This window comes from Etheostoma spectabile, chromosome 13, assembly GCF_008692095.1.
Source record: "Etheostoma spectabile isolate EspeVRDwgs_2016 chromosome 13, UIUC_Espe_1.0, whole genome shotgun sequence".
NCBI lineage: Eukaryota > Metazoa > Chordata > Actinopteri > Perciformes > Percidae > Etheostoma > Etheostoma spectabile.
In genome coordinates, this window is record NC_045745.1 from 12,595,215 (window position 1) to 12,612,893 (window position 17,679).

The 17,679-nt window shown below is 36.2% G+C and overlaps 1 protein-coding gene across 3 annotated transcripts in view; it reads right to left on the reverse strand.

Annotated features, from left to right (window-relative positions):
• Positions 1 to 6,990: 6,990 nt before the first annotated feature.
• Positions 6,991 to 17,679, reverse strand: part of gria4b (glutamate receptor, ionotropic, AMPA 4b) — a 116,607-nt gene continuing 105,918 nt past the window's right edge. The window contains exons 14-16 of one of the 3 annotated variants that reach the window (XM_032533306.1): positions 14,260 to 14,374; positions 11,985 to 12,122; positions 6,991 to 9,018 (exon numbers count right to left, since the gene is read on the reverse strand). In XM_032533306.1, coding sequence (XP_032389197.1) covers positions 8,854 to 9,018; positions 11,985 to 12,122; positions 14,260 to 14,374 — 418 coding nt within the window. In that variant the 3' untranslated portion in view covers positions 6,991 to 8,853. Of the gene's footprint in view, positions 9,019 to 11,984; positions 12,123 to 14,259; positions 14,375 to 15,040; positions 15,156 to 17,679 lie in introns of those variants that run through there. The other 2 variants (XM_032533305.1, XR_004334612.1) reach the window with 2 other exon arrangements.

Consider the following 17,679-nt stretch of genomic DNA (forward strand, 5'->3'; position numbering starts at 1 on the left):
ATGTAAAGGTATAAAAAGTAAAAAAAAAGTATAGTATTAGAATTAAGAGAGTATTAAAAAGTCAAGTAAAGCTGACAAAAGGAGTCATAGTATAAAAATTTGATAAAAGTGATAAAGTTAGAATGTAGCTGGCAAAAAGTCATACTATAGTATGTTTGAAAAAAAGTGATTAAAAAACGTCATAGTATAGTATGTAAAAAAGTGATAAAAGTCATAGTATAGTATGTTAAAATTGTGATACAAATTCATAGTATAGCATGTGAACAAATGTGATAAAAAGTCATAGTATAGCACGAAAAACGAGTCATAGTATGTATGTCAAAAAAGTAATATTAATTAATGATTAAATTTTAGTATAGCCTTTTGAAAAAGTGATAAAAAGTACAGTATGTCAAAAAAACTATACAAATTCAGAGGTATAGCAGTTTACAAATGTTACAAAAGTCACAGATAGCCTGTCGGAAAATGTTTATAAAGTCAAAGTATAGCATGTATAAATAGTCTAGTACAGAATGTCCAAAAAGTGATAAAAAGTCTAGTATTGTATGTTTAAAAGGTCGTAGTATGTTGCGATGTCGAGAAGTCTAATATTATTTCAAAAAAGTGACAAAAAAAGTATACTATGCATGTCGAAAAAAGTGATCAAAAGTATAGTATGTCAATAAAAGCATAGTGTTACATGTCAAAACAGTCACATGTATTTCCAAAAATTGACAAAAAAGTCATGGTTATGTTAATATGTTGAAAAATGTGATGAAGTCATAGTATAGCCTCTGAAAATAGTCCTAGTATAGAAGTCGGAAAATTTTGTAAAAAAACAATCATATGAGTATGCCATAAAATGTGATAAAAAGTCATGTATAGCATGTCAAAAGTCATTATAGCATGTCAAAAAGTTATAGTATAGCATGTTAAAAAGTCAGAGTAGCATGCTAAAAATTATGTATAGCATGTAAAGTCTAGTATACATGTCAAAAGCTATAGTATAGCATGTCAAAAAGGTTATAGTTAGCATGTAAGAGTCATAGTATAGCATGAAAAAAAGTCATAGTATAGCATTAAAAGTCATAGATTAGCATGTAAAAAAAGTGAATGTAAGGTATAAAAGTAATAAAAAGTAATAGTATAGTATGATTAAGAAGTAATTAAAAAGTCAAAGTAAAGCATGACAAAAGGAGTCATAGTATAAAAAGTTGATAAAAGTGATAAAGTTAGAATATAGCATGGCAAAAAAAAGTCATACTATAGTATGTTGAAAAAAGTGATTAAAAACGTCATAGTATAGTATGTAAAAAGTGATAAAAAGCATAGTATAGTATGTTAAATGTGATCAAAATTCATAGTATAGCATGTGAACAAATGTAAAAAAGTCATAGTATAGCACGAAAAAAAGAGTCATAGTATAGTAGTCAAAAAAGTAATATTAATTAATGAATGTAAATTTAGTATAGCCTTTTGAAAAAAGTGATAAAAAGTACAGTATGTCAAAAAACTATACAAAATTCAGATTATAGCATGTTTACAAATGTGACAAAAGTCACAGAATAGCATGTCGGAAAATGTTATAAAAAGTCAAAGTTATAGCATTTATAAATAGTCATAGTACAGAATGTCCAAAAAGTGATAAAGTCATAGTATGTATGTGAAAAAGGTCGTAGTATAGTTGAGATGTCGGAAGTCATAATATGTATTTCAAAAAAGTGACAAAAAAATTCATACTATAGCATGTCGAAAAAGTGTCAAAAGTATAGTAGTCATAAAAGTCATAGTGTTACATGTCAAAAAGTCACATGTATTCCAAAATTGACAAAAAATCATGTTTGTAATATGTTGAAAAATGTGATGAAGTCATAGTTAGCCTCTTGAAAGAAGTCATAGTAAGAATGTCTGGAAAATTGGTAAAAAAAAATCATAGTGGAGTATGCCATAAATGTGATAAAAAGTCAGAGTATAGCATATTGAAAAAGTGATAAAAAAAGTCATAGTATGTATTTCGAAAAAGGTGACAAAAAAGTCATAGTATGATTTCGAAAAAGGTGACAAAAAATCAAAGTATGTATTTCGAAAAAGGTGACAAAAAAAGTCATAGTGTAGTATGTCAAAAAATGTGACTCAAGTCAAAGTAAGCATTTAAAAATAGTCATAGTACAGAATTTGGGAAAAAGTGATAAAAAGTCATAGTATAGTATGTCAAGAAATGTGGTAGTATAGCATGTTAAAAAAAAGTGATAAAGTCATGATATAGTATGTTTTAAAAAGTCATAGTTTCCAAATGTCACAGTATAGTATGTCAAGAAGTCATAATATGCATTTCAAAAAAAGTGACAAAAAGTCTTGGTATAGCATGTCAAAAAATAATAAATAAGTCACAGTGTAGCGAGTCGAAAAAAGTGATAAACAGTCACAGTATAGTATGTTTAAAAAAGTCATAGTATATCATGTTAAAAAGTTGTAGTATGTATTTGGGAAAAAAGTGACAAAATAGTCATGGTATAGTATGTAGGAAATGTGATAATAAGTCATGGTCAAGTATGTTTAAAACTGTCATTATTTTTCATAATATGTCACAGAATGTTGAAAGAAGTCATAGAATAGCGTGTCGGAAAATGTGATAAAAAGTCAAAGTATGGCATGTAAAAATAGTCATAGTACAGAATGTCAAAAAAGTGATAAAATGTCGTAGTATAGTATGTCAAAAAATGTCGTAGTATAGCATGTTGAAAAAAGTGATAAAGCCATGGTATAGTATGTTTTAAAAAGTCATGATATAGAATGTCGAGAAGTCATAATATGTATTTTAAAAAAGTGGCAATAAAGTCATACTATAGCATGTCGAAAAAAGTGATCAAAAGTCAAAGTACAGTGTGTTTTAAAAAGTCATAGTATAGCATGTTAAGAAGTCATATCTATTTCAAAAAAGTGACAAAACGTCACAGTATAGTATGTTGAAAATTTGATTAAAAAAAAGTCATAGTATAGTATGTTGAAAAATGTCGTAGTATAGCATGTTAAAAAAAACGATAAAGTCTTAGTATAGTATGTTTTAAAAAGTCATAGTATAGCATGTCAAAAAGTCATAGTATGTATTTCAAAAAAGTGTCAAAAAAGTCATGGTATAGCATGTCGAAAAAGTGATAATAAGTCAAAGTATAGTATTTTTTAAAAAGTCATAGTATAGCATGTCGAGAAGTCATATGTATTTCAAAAAAAGTGACAAAACGTCACAGTATAGTATGTCGGAAACTTTGATAAAAAAGTCATAGTGTAGCATGTCAAAAAATAATAAGTCACTATGTAGCATGTCGTGTGTAGCAAAATGTGATAAAAAATGTCATAGTATAGCATGTCGTAAAAAGTGATAAAAAGTCATAGTATAGCACGTCAAAAAAGTAATTAAAAGTCAAAGTATGGCATGTAAAAATAGTCATAGTAAAGAATGTCGAAAAAAGTGATAAAAAAAAGTCAGAGTATAGCATGTTGATAAAAGTCATAACACAAGTCATAGTATAGCATGTCATAAAAAGTGATAAAAAGTCATAGTATAGTATGTTTAAAAAATTCAGAGTATATGATGTTAAAAAGTTATAGAATGCATTTGGAAAAAAAAGTGACAAAATAGTCATGGTATAGTATGTAGAAAATGTGATAAAAAGTCATAGTATAACATGTTTAAAACAGCCATTATTTTTCATAATATGTCAATTAAATGTGATAAAAAAGTCACAGTATGGAATGTTGAAATGTATTTTTTTTAAATGACAAAAGAGTCATAGTATAGTGTGTCAAAAAATGTTGTAGTATAGCATGTTGAAAAAAGTGATAGAGTCATAGTATAGTATGTCAAAAAATATGATAAAAAAGTCATAGTATAGCATATCTGAAAAAGTAGAAGCAGCAATTTACAGGATTAGAATCCTTAACCTTCTGTCTTTGAACAATTCACTCATCTCCCTAAGCCAACTGACTTGACATAAAACACCTTTTTTCTGGCACGTTTGTCTCCTTCAGTTAAAATATTGGACTTCAAAACTTGATGAAACATATCAGATTTGATCATCAAACCTTCTGTCTTCCAATCATTCTCTTAATACTCTAGGATAACTGCCCTGACACACTAGTTTATGTTTTTGGCATATTTGTCTCTTTCACTGAGGATATTGGCCCTATTGTATAGCATGTTGAAAAAGTCATAGCATAGCATTTTGAAAAAGGTGATGAAAAAGTTATAGTATAGCATGTCGAAACAATAATAAAAAAGTCACAGTTTAGTATGTCAAAACTTGTGATAAAAAGTCATAATATAGCATATCGGGAAAAAAGTGATAAAAAGTCAAAGTATAGTATAATAATAAAAAAAAAGTCATAGGAAGTATTTTGAAAAAGTGACAATAAGGTCATAGTATATGTCCAAAAAATGTGATAAAGAATTCATAGTTTCACATGTAGAAAAAAGTCAGAGTATAGCATGTCAAAAAAGTCATAGCATAGCATTTTGAAAAAGGTGATGAAAAAAGTCACAGTATAACATGTCAAAAATTGTGATAAAAAGTCATAATATAGCATATCGGAAAAAAGTGATAAAAAGTCAAAGTATAGTATAATTAGAAAAGTCATAGTGTGTATTTTGAAAAAGTGACAATAAAGTCATAGTATATGTCACAAAAATGTGATAAAGAATTCATAGTATCACATGTAGAAAGAAGTCATAGCATAGCATTTTGAAAAAGGTGATGAAAAAGTTATAGTATAGCATGTCAAAACAATAATAAAAAGTCACAGTTTAGTATGTCAAAACTTGTGATAAATATAGCATATCGGAAAAAAGTGATAAAAAGTCAAAGTATAGTATAATTAGAAAAGTCATAGTGTGTATTTTGAAAAAGTGACAATAAGAATAATAAGAAGTCATATTATAGAATGTCTGAAAAAGTGATAAATGAAGTCATAGTATAGCTTGTTGAAAAATTATAAATGTTTTTTAAGCTCAATAAAAATGGAATTTTTAGACACGTGGTTCTCAGAGGACATCAACACTACAAACGTATGATGATCTCATTGAATATGATGCATTGCTGTAGATTTATCTACCCAAAAGTATATGAACAAGATGAAATTAGTACTAGGTATTAGATCAGTTGGCAAAGCGCATGCCCATATACAGGTTTTCTGCTCTTTGCTGCTGTCATCCCCTCTCACGCCTTTCATGTCTTCTGCTGTCCTATGAAATAAATGCCAAAAAATAATAATAATGCAGCCATAATATTAATCCAGGAACATAAGACATAATACGAAAACACTGACACATGAACATTTACCTGCACAACAAATACTTTTACCTTAAGTACAATTTGCTGACAACACCTTTACTGAAGTAAAGGATTTGAATACATCCTCAGCCACTGGTATTAGAGTGTGCACCCTGTGGGCCGACCTTAATCATGAAGGCAAAAATGAAGGTGGAACATGAGTTAGGCTCTGTAAGGATTATGTTTATTCAAAGCCACATGGTGATGCAATGCAGTGTTTAACATATGTGAACGCTAAATCAGACTGCAGATTTTCAGTGTTGCCCTTTTTATCGACCGATTGCATTCCTTTCTTGAAATAATTCCCCTTCTTTCTTTTCATGTCACTTTCATGTATTCTGAGGCATTAGTATGTGACACCTTCATGTAATAGAGAACAAATTGTATTAAAGCATCTTGGGAGAAGTGGGTCTCTTAAGTGCAAAGTTCCTTGTTTTGTGCATAATTACCAAAATGCAATAACACAATTGGCCCTGAAAAACCTTACAGGGAAATACACATACAATTTGAATTGCAATAACTGTGATTACTCAATAAAAGGTGTTGAAAATCACACACTTTATAACCTAAAAGGTACAAGAGGCAACAAACGAGTGTTAAATTAGCACCACGTGTTAATTAAACTACAAATTAAAACTGCAGCGGTGAATCTTAACAATAGTTAATAATAGTCAATAGTCAAATTTTAAATTTACATAGTGTTGCTGTGAAATAAAAGGTCTTTTAGATTATAAAATTGATTATGAAGCTTCATCTAGTGGCAATCTGCTTGTTTAATTTTGATATTGTTTTGTGTAAAAATTGAATTTTGGGTCTGATGGTGGTGCTAAAATCCCCCTTTAACCCCGTATGTCCCAAATCCTCCCTGTGTACATGTGCATCCCTTATACCTGCTGTGATATTGGGTAATTAGATTAAACACAATATTACAAATAATCATAGGGACCATCCTCATAATCAGATAATAAAGTAGCACAGACATCCAAGGAATAGTTCAACATTTTGGGAAATTTAATTATTTAATTTCTTTTTTTTACACAATTTAGAAGAATATACCACACTTAGATCTACAGCTCAGCTTAGCATTGACAGTGGAAGAAGGGTGAAACAGAAAACCCTCCCCATCACCTCTAAAGCTCGCTATTTAACATTTTACGTCTGTTTAATCTGTACAACATTCAAACTGTTTTCACAGAGAGATTATATGCTGGACTACTTTTAAGCTGCCTTCCTGGAAGAATATGTGCATTTCCAAAAATGTCAAACTATTCCTTTAGGTCCTTATAATGTCACTTGATATTGGGTTTAAGAGGTGTATATATTTCCTAACAAAGTTACATAAATCAACTGTTCACGAACCAATTGCGACACAGCAAATCCGAGACTTCTGGTGGTCTTTGGATGACTGGGACCCCTGTAAAGTTAGTTACCTTGCATGGCTTGCAATCCAGCCTTGGTCAAGGGGTCTCCAAAAACTTCAGGATTCATCCTATATAGCATCCATCCATTCATTCATTCATTCATTCATCCATCCATCCATTCATTCATCAGGACGATAAATATGAATACAAAGCTTCATGACAATCTGTTACTAGTTGACATATTTTGCTCGCAGGACACAAACACAAACATCAACCATGCTACTCTGCTGTCTCCCTGTCCAATAATGACAGTACAATGCAACTTGAAATTAGTTTTTACTTAAAAAAGATCAAAATAAAGATGTACAATTAAACCAAAATAAGACGCCATATTACACTTAAGCTCTAAAGACGGATGGCAGGACAAAAAAAAAAAAGGCATGACCTGAAATATTTCAGCTGGTTTCTCCGCTGCAAACGTCGCTGTCCGGCCACAACATGTGTATGGGAAAGGACCGGATGAGAACCGGAAATAAACCAAAACAAGTAGAACCACAGCCATCGTCGGCTGATGCTGCAGAAGATGTGGCTTTTTGTATCCTATTGCAGATTGGCCTTCCATTCCCCCCCCCCCCAAAAAAAAGAGATGAGGACAGTTTAGTCAGTGAGACTGGAGCGAATACATTTCTGTACAGTGTGTCCAGCCCCCCCGGAGGATCCACAGTGTTTCAATGAGGAAGGGCTCTATAATCATTGTTCAACATACAAACAACGGCTTCATCAGTTCGGGTTCGACGTCTTACTGGAAATAGAATAGACATTTCAAATAACATAGTGAGTGATAAATGGCTTCTTTTTTTTTTTTGAATTTCATTTTGCATCATGGTTTTGACTCGTCTCCACACAAATAATAGTCTAAAACATCTACCCTGATGGTACTGGACTGTCGACATTTAAAACCAGGAGACAGACAGTTTCTTTTTAATTTCTCCGTACAAAAAATAGATCAAAGAATGAAAAAAATAGTTATATTCTGAACTGCAGAAACTTGATTTATAAAGCTCTACTCATGAGCACCTCTCTGGGTCTACATCTGCACAGTGAGGGTGTGGTTTAAGGATTGGGGGTGGAGCTACTTAACATTCATTGTTGAATATATTAATGAATTTGTATGTAACAGGTATCAGAATATTTGGGCAGTTGATACCCCTTCACATTAAGAGTTTGAATGTTCCTATATAATACAGTTAAGTATTCAACACAATAGACGCTGCTTCCCAAGACTCCTCCTTCAAGTGGCATCATCTTTTTCATTATTGCGATGAATAAAATCTTTAAAGATGATTTACAAAAAACAAACTGTCTGTCTGTCCACTACAGTATCTGCTATGTACATCTGTTTAAAAAGCAAGCATGTTACCCAGTCGTCCCTATGTACAGCTAAAGTCTTCATTTTGTTTTTCACGGAATATACTGTACATATTTACTTATTTTCACAGTTTCCTATGTTTGCTCGTTTATTCAATATCAATCAAGTTTATTTCTGTTATTATGTATACAAATATTTTTCATCATATCTTGATGGCACTGGGCTACAACTCTCCCAGTGTCACTTGTTATTGATATCTAGTGTGATCATTGTCTATTGACCGCTGCTCATGTCTGTGTAGCAAATACTGTTCAGTTTGAAAAACAATCTTGATTGTGGTTCAGTTTGTTTGCCAATTCACAGCAATCCAAAAAAAAAGAAAATGCACAGTTTTGAGTTTCAAGTTTACAGTTTTCTGGTCTTCATCTCTATCATATACCATGATATTACTCATGTTCCTCTTCACATCACTGGAGTGGTAAAGGTTGAATGGATCCAGTGGATTCCCATGACCTTTGATTCTTCTGTGTGGCCACACAGTAAAAAAAAAAAAATAAAATAAAAAAATTGAGATTGTTCTGCCTCTGGTTGCCACAGATTTCTGAGAGAAATCATTAAGCCACAACAAGTCGTACCTTTAACAGCGGGATTTGTTGTCAGCGCCTCTGTTGGTCCCGTCTCGCCCACTGGAGGTGACCTGTTGGGTGTGTGAATCCTGTGTCTTCGTGGTAAGTTTCTGGTTGTTTTTTTTGTGGACGGTGTGATTATTGTTCATTTTCTTGTTATTGAAATAAGGCACTTGAGAGGTTTTTGGTTTTCACGGGAGCTCGGAGGAGACCAGGGCGAGGCCAGAGCTCTGGCGGAGGGGGGGCCCGGTGTGGATGGCCTTGGGACAGTCGGGTGTCAGCACCCGTCCGTTCTCCCCGACGCTGCCTGTGATAGACAGACGGGCCTTGTTCCTCATGGCTTCTGTAAATGTTAGCTGAGGAGAAAAATAAAGAGATTTTATGCAGGTGCAGGTAGAAAATTAAAACAAAATTGAACGGTTGCAGATTGGAGTTTTAGGATGTGTTCATGACAAATTTGCTAGAGATTATCCTCAATCAAGATACCTTTTAAAGCTTGTAAAAAGGTTTTTTTTCTGAAAGAGCTATCTTCAATATTTACATTTGTACTCATCAAAGAAACTGCTGAGATCTGGGATCACTAAAATTAGAAGTCAGATAGGGGAAGAAACACCCCTTTTGATTATTGCCAATATTTGGGATGCAGCAACTTTTACTTTAGCCTCCAAATAAAGTGGTTAGTAGCCAATCTTTCTAAACTGCTAGCTTGTTTACTTATCACTTGTCTGATCATTTACCCGCTTGCCCTGTCTGTTTTAAGAGTTATGTTGCTATGTTCAGGAGAATAAATAATGTTATCACACTTGTAATTTGTTGTTTGGAGGGTTAGCCACCGGGACATATACAGCTGTGTTCTGGGCTCTGCTGAAGCTCAGTGAAAAACACAAGAGATGAGAAGAAGAGGAATATTTTCTGAAGCCCAGTGCTTCCTAACCTAATGAAAATTTTGGCAGTATAATTTTAAATTAGTTAGCCGACTTCCAAATGTATAACATATCTACATTTCGACCATTAGCCATCACAGTTTAACTCAAGTAGTGCCATTACTTCTGTCTCCAAGAAACTCAAGCAGAACTAAAACTCCAATCGGCTTCAACATTTTCTGTAAAAACAGCCTCACAATACAGTGCAGCTCAATATGTAAACAGTAGTCTAACAAAACACGTTTCGTAGCCATTCAGTACAGTATCAAGCCAGCCCCATACTACATGTAAATCCATTAGCGACAGAATTATTACACAGTGAGTGATAGTTGCAGGCAGTGGGACAGGGACGCTAACTAAGCACAGTCAAGCTAATGAAGAGATTGAGCCGAAGTGCTGATGGGGGACACATAACCACGTTGGACAGATATACACAGTGTGAAAAGATATCTGAAAGTCGGTCAGTCAAGGACCTGGGGGAAATATCAATGGCCGAGCATCAATAATGTCAGCTCAGATTGAGGGATACTCACTTACTTTAACTTCCAATGTAGAGTGTTTAAATATGGATTTATTATATAGAATGTCTTTTGCGCTCAGATCTGGTTTATCATTAAATGTGTTGCCATGCCATGTGTGTGGCTGTACATTGATGGCCTATTGTAACTGACAGACTTGACACAGAGATATCCCTCAGCTACAGTACTACTCAGGTTCAAATGTGTGCATGTGTGTGTTTAGGACCTCACAAGGCTACCAAGAACTTTTGATGGTTTGCTGTGAGAAAAAAAAAAGTCACTGGAGCTTCAAAAGTTCAGATTACACACTAGATGGAACTAGCTAACAAATGTACTACAGTTTGATGAAATGTCCTCACAAGTGTAGACGTGTGTGTACAAGTAAGACATTGGTCTTCATTTAACATGCCTTTCCCACTAATATGCTACAAGTCCAGAGGAAAAGCTGTATCACCACAGCTGCAGGTCGGAACAGTAACACTCAAATTCTGTCAAATTTAAGAGCTGTGTGTGTTAACTAATACATTTAAAAATGTATTCTAAGAATGTTCCTATAATTTGTTGGCCAATTAAATTACCTAATCTTAATTTGTGGGAATTTGTCTTTTCATTCTCACATTTTATCCTCATTAACATAACATAGTTTCTAATCCAACATGTCATGTTAATTGTAAAGACACTCAAAACGACATATATGACCGTTATGCAATCAGCTCATAACAACCCATACTTATGTTTCTCGTTAGGCGGCAACCTTTCTGTAGCTGGCCATTTTAAACATGTGACCACAACATGTGACCGTGGTCAACATTTTAATCATGTGACGGCTCTATTCAACGTAAAAGGCACAGTTTTACATATGTACAGTAGTTAACCTTAGTAAAACAAGTTAAATTCAGGCAGCAAAAGTCCTAATAAGTAATAAGGTTAATAAAACTTCAGAGATTGGCTTAAAATGAGTCATGTGAAATTATTAAAATGAGAACAGTACAGTGGACGTGACATCACGGACGTGCTTGAGTAACGAACTCAAGACAAGTGTCCTGGGTTTGTTTGACCCATCCACGTCCCCAGCCTCCCTTCTTATGCAGAATTTGGCACTCTTATACTTTGTCACCTTGCTTCCTCGTTAGGTTTTGAATGAATGTAATTATGGGGCGTTATAAGCTGCTTGCATAATTGACCTATACAGTCGTTTTCTGGGGGAGGACCGTTTGTTCTAATCAAATAGCACATTTTGATAAGGGTGATCAATCATGCAATTTATCGTGTGTTTTCAACATTATTGAAGTCCTATGAATATCAGACATGATTATTATCTTCATGAGTTCCAAATGAGTAATAGATTTTGGATTTTGCCAGGAAAACGGGTTACACGGTATGCTCGCTTGATAAATGAGGGCCAACGTCTGCAGCCACACAAGCTGTGAAGCAGTAGAGGCGACGTTATGTCTGAAGATGACTCATCGCTTCCTGTCACAAAAACTCAAACGCAGACCAGGACGTCACATTAACCACATAGTGAGCAGATAAGACAGAGAAGTGGGAAGCGTTTTTGCCACTGGCACAACAGTCACTCAGCATGGCAAAGCTAGCACAGACATATGATAGGTGTCACTTACAGTCTCTGTGCAGGAAGCTAGTGGGGGGTGGGGGGCAAAGGCTTAGGCAGACATTCTACGGAAACCCCAACTACATCTTATCAGCTTCCCCATCGCTGCTATTTAAAACCTCTCTAAACTTGGCTAAGTTGTGGACAGGGCTGGGCCTCGGAGTCTGGCTTTGGCTAGGCCCTGGGCTATGGGGGGGGCTGCCTGTCTGGCAGGGGTAGCAGTGGTGGTGGGGATGGTGGTAATGGGGGTGTTGGGACTGGGCCTCCACCTTCATTCTCTTGGCCTCGTTGCGCGACTTGTAGCAGAATTCGATGAGGGCCACCAGCATGGCCAGGCCCAGGCCCCCGACGAGGATGTAGAAGACCCCCGCAACGTTGCTCAGACTGAGGGCCTGGGACGACTTGTCCTGTGGGCGGCGGCGAGAGGAACAAACACAAAAGTCAGCGCTAGTTTTAGCAGAATTAGCAAAAAGTGCACGCAAACACTCAATATTCTTTGTACACAAATAAGACAATGTGGAAAGAATTACACAGCAACTTCACATTATGCACACAAACACACACACACTCACACAACAACACAACACTATTCTACTCTTTCAGTCTATTGTTGCACAGCTTTATGTGGCCATGCTACCAAAAATAAACTCCAGCTATCATCCTGCCTCAAATATTTGCGAAAGCATTATACAGAAATCAGTCTGCTTTCTGTATTAAACGATCGGATTAACAGACAGTTTTGGTTCTATTTCTATTTGTTCTGCCATATGCAGATCTTTGCCTCTACCTGCCTCTGTGGTATTCACAACAGTTAAAAAATCAGCAGCAACTATTCTTCAGAAACAATGTCCAACTCACTTTGGATCATCCACTGCATCAAGTTTATGACACAAATCTGACAATATTAGTCTGAGGTATGTCAGATTGTGCAGAGATGACTGAACAGTGAATCCTTGTGCTTGAATGTAAAAATTAGATCAGAGGTACATCATCAGCTCGCATTATCCATCTGCATTATGTTTTGAAAATGCAGGAAATGAATACACAGGCTTTTACCATGGTGCTAATATGAGCTGCCCTCATTTTTCAATTTGCCATCATCTTTTGGTTTGTGTATGCCTGTGTTTCCCCTAAACTTCACATTTAATGGCGCTTAGAAAATGTGTTGAGAAGTGTATTCAGCTTCATTTTATCATTTTTCTCAATTAATCGATTAGTTGATTGTCAAAACAATGTCAAAAATGTTTGACAAGTGTTGATCAGTGTTTCCCAAAGCGTCATCAAATGTCTTGTTTTGTCCACAACTCAAAGATATTCATATTACTGTCAGAGAAAAAAACTAGAACATTTGCACATTTAAGAAGCTGGAATGGAGACTTTATATTATTTTTGATAAAATGATTCAAACCAATTAAATGATTATTAAAATAGTTGCAGATTAATTTAATTTGATAGTTTTAATTTAGCAGTTGAAAAGTGGTTGGTTTGTAGACGTGGATCGTAGCAGTTTATTCAATTTCGGACAATTTCCTTTGGTTACCAAAGCTAATAATCGGCGGTCGGTGGACGTGTCTCACGGTGCAATCTAGGGCCGGTCGTTTGATTGTTGACCAAAGATTGTACTTCTCACACGATTGTCAACTCTTGCACAATGTAAAATGGATTTAATCCACTTTCTACTGCAGGGAACAAAAGGTGACAGCATGTTCTGTCCTTTGTCTAAAGCAACAAGGACATTGTTCCTAAAAAGAGATATTGCATTTTCAAACTATCTACATGGCTAAATATATCTACAGGTAAATGAGGATATCGTTTTTTGTATTTTGGATGAACTTGCCCTTTAATTTCCCTACATATTTCAACAGGCTTACTTGTCTGTCAGCTCTGACATTCACCTTTTAACCCCTTTTTATTCAAATATATACTGCTGATCTCTCAGAGCTCTGACTCTTGCCCCTCCCTGCTATCTATCTCCCTCTGATAGATCACCTATGTCCTTAAGGGGCATTCAACTTATTACCTTGACACAAAATTCTGCCTGTCATGCTTGGTCTCATTTGCAGGTGATAGCGTGTGTCCTACACTTATGGATCTGTTTAAGAGGACATGACTGATGTGGAAGGTTCATGCGGTTTTATTAAAAATGTGGCAGCTCTCTCCATGCTCCAGTGCATCAAGATCATGTGTGTGTGCTACTTCAGCTGAGGCAGTCATTAATACTGACATCAAGTGTGACATACAGTAACATGCCTTGGGACAGTCTTAGGTGACAATCAATGTGAGTGTGATCCTTCATCTGTACTAGCTTAGCTGCTTTAAAACTGTTAGCGCTGCACCATGCCTTGTTTCTGTCATGCTGTATCCCTTAGGCTACGCCTTAAGTCTCTACCTGCGTGTCTGTCACTCGCGTTTTCTCAAAATACTATGTGTGTATGCATCATGTCAGCCAGCCTGCTGTGATAACAGAACAATAATGCCAGCGTTATAAAGGTGTGCATAGAGACAAAAAGAGGAGGGGAGGCTCCCGGGCTGGTGGAGACTGACCTTACTTCCCGAGTCCTTGGGTCCACACTCCCCTTTATCGTACCACCATTTGTTTTTCAGTTTGTCTAAGACTCCTGCTTCACTCAGTTTCAATACGGCAAGGTTTACAGGCGTTCTTCATATCACGGGGGACGGGGAAGGGTTGGGTGGGGAAAATAACATAAATAACATCATAGGACATGTTATTTTATGTTATTCAATCAGAAGAAGCCCAACAAGAGCAACTCAGTACTCTTCACAAAGTGACGAAGCCAGGATGGGGCCCCACTTATGCTACATGTCTCTTTGCTCATGGGTCGAGATAGTTGTTTGCAGGGTTGGGTTTACTGGGAGACACTAAGGGGAAGGGGCAGAGCTAACAGACATATATACGTGGGGTCCCGGCTGCATCGCTTTTCTGGAACAGGCACATACTGCCGGGACCTTTCTTACAAAGCACAGAGGTTAGTACTGTCAACCCAAAAGTACTGGTTAAGACAATGTACTTCATGCTTAGCAGTTAGTAGTTTAAAACTTAAACACCCAATACGGGGCTACTGTAATATTCTGAGATACATATTCAAAGCAATAGTTTTACTTTTCCAAGCTATCATTACATAAGCAGTACAGCAAATAGTTTTGCTTTGACAGTAATCGCTCTCCTCTTGAGATCAAAAGTTTCCTATAGTCACATAGGAAGGAACTGTGGTGGTCGACCCGGCAGATGCTCCTGTTACCAACAAAACACATTACTCTTTTACCCACATCAAGGTCACATGGGCATAGCGACATAGCGGCTAACCTTCTCGCCACCGCCTCCGCTGCCACACTCTCCTTTGTCGTACCACCACTTGTTTTTCAATTTGTCCAACAGGCCTTGCTCATTGAGTTTTAACACTGCCAGGTTAACTGCACTTCTTGAAAACGATAAAACATATTTGGTGAGAGGGGGGTGAGTATGCTGTCCAATTTGGGAGGGAAGGAAGAGAGGGGGAGGGGATGGGGGAGGGAGGAGTAGCAGTAAGAGAGGGACAAGGGTGGAAAAGTGCGTTATTGCTCTAAACGGTTACATCCCAGGACCCAAACACACACTGAACACAAATTTCTCCCCTTGAATGTACTGTCTTATGTTAAATGAGGGGTGGGAAAATAACAAGCGCGGGCTTCATCCCGCTCCTTTTCGGACAAATTGAACATATTATTTGTAACACTTCGTAAATATCGATTTTTTTCCTTTTGGTGGGTTGCTACGCACTTACTGTGCTTTAATATTTTATTTTATTGTTGTTTTTTTTGTTTGAAATAAAATAAAGAATAACATTTTTTTATATACGTTTATAAGCTTACACTAGTGTTAGCCTGAAATAGGGCCAATAAGACTTTGACCTATCCATCAGTGCATATCTTTTACTGGGTTGTCGTATTAAAACTAATCTGCTGGAAACGTTAAAAAAAGTCAGCAGAAGATTTAAAGTTTTTGCGTTAGCATTAGCTTACGCAGACGGCTATAGCTGATGAGATCTGCTAGCAACAGAAGATTAACAAGATAGGAAAGAAAAAGGAGAAATGTTAATGTCAGATAATGTACTATTTCAGTCCAGACTTAAATATCTCAACACATATTAAATGGACAGTCATGGTCCAAGGATGCTGATTCCTAAAGACATTACATCTAGCACCACCAGCAGGTCTCAACATACCTGATAGATTGGCACAAAACTTGGTACAGACCGTCATGGTTTTCTTTTTTCTTTAACGCCATCATCTGATCAAGATTTGATTTTGTCCAGTACTTTAATTTAAGACCAAAGTTTAAAGTTTTAGGCCTTAAAAAACTATCCAAATAAATCAACCAGAGCAGGGAACATTAGTTAGAAACACATAGATATACTGAATGTAATCTGAGACTAGTGTTGTGTATAAACATTGCTTCACTTTAAGGGATGCAAAAGTTGGCAACTGCTGGTTATAGAAGCCAATGGGCTGAATTAATTTATAGAAAGTATAAATACAGATATGTTAATGTCACATAATGTTTTTCTACCCTAACAGGTATAAAAACATGTGCACCACAATACAATGGAGTAATTAATTTTTTCTTATTTCAAGCACAGAAATTAGATCTAAAACATTAATTATTGGCGCAAAATGTTGGCAATCGGAGCCGCCAGTGCCGGAATATCTTCACCAGCCAGCGATTTGAGGACCAGACACCTTTTTAGACCTGTTTTACACATGTATATAGTGTATGTATGTCAGCAAATTCAAAGCTCACAGGATTCCTGAGCATTAAGCTGTTCTGGAAAATCATGATTAGCTTGCATAAAATGTCTATGAAAAGCCCTTAAAAATAAGCGTGTTTTAATTTCATGGGTTCTTTTGAAGACTGCTGTAGTGATGATGGTGATGAGAGTGAGAGAATTGCCTCAGTGTGTGTTTTGATCCTTTTAATTTATTTGCATCATTATGAAAAATAAAACCGGTCAAAAATGGAAATGGATCAGAAACACAAAGCGACACAGCAGATATTTCAGCTTAATGATGTTGTTTGGGGAGCCATGTGAAATAACAGCCTTGACCAACAGCCTTGTCTGCTCTCAATGTTGCTGGTGTGTTTCCGCGCTGGTATCCATACAAGTGACAGACAGAAGATGATAATCCCCCAAATAACAAGATGGAGGCTCGGAGGAGGGTGGACTACCGTCATCTGTCAGGGACACTTCCTGGTCAAAGCAGTGGCTGAAAACTGACACCAGTCTGGCTGCGGAACAAACCAGTAGCTGCTTTGCTCTACTTCAGGCGTCATGTGTAGAGGAATTCACAGAAAACAAACAGGGTTGGATTCATGGCTGTGAGGAGTTGGCTGCTTTGGAACAAACTTCCAAAAGTTTGTTGGCACCTATTTACACAGTATAAAAAAACCTTAATGTCTGGTCTAATTACACGTGATCCATAACAGCAATGCTGCACTATTATCTATTTATACAGTAGAGTTGCTCCAAACCTTTATTAAAAAATTGCACGCACTGGTATTTTTACATTCTAACATGTTCTCGTACCTCTACAGGAATAAATCATAAAATTGCAAGCGTCATGGAGCTGTTCTCCACTGGTTTATAGATGTGTTCATGCATGCACACACACCTGTGAAGTTTTTGCCTTTAGGAAATATATCCATTCCCTATGGTGAGACCTTGCCAGCGGGCTTTGATCGATGAGTGCGCGAAATGAAAGTGCAATGAAAGTGCAACTCCCCACAGTAATAACACTGTATTCTCTCTGGCAGGTCTGTAAATTCCACTATGTGCGGGAGGCAGTCACAGAGTCTGGCAGAGTTTCCCAGGGCTGAGCATTCAAATGGCTCCCTAAACACTATCTGTCACTTAGTTGAACAGAAAGAACCAGTCAACTGTGAAGGAAAGCTGAAGTAGCATTAGCAAA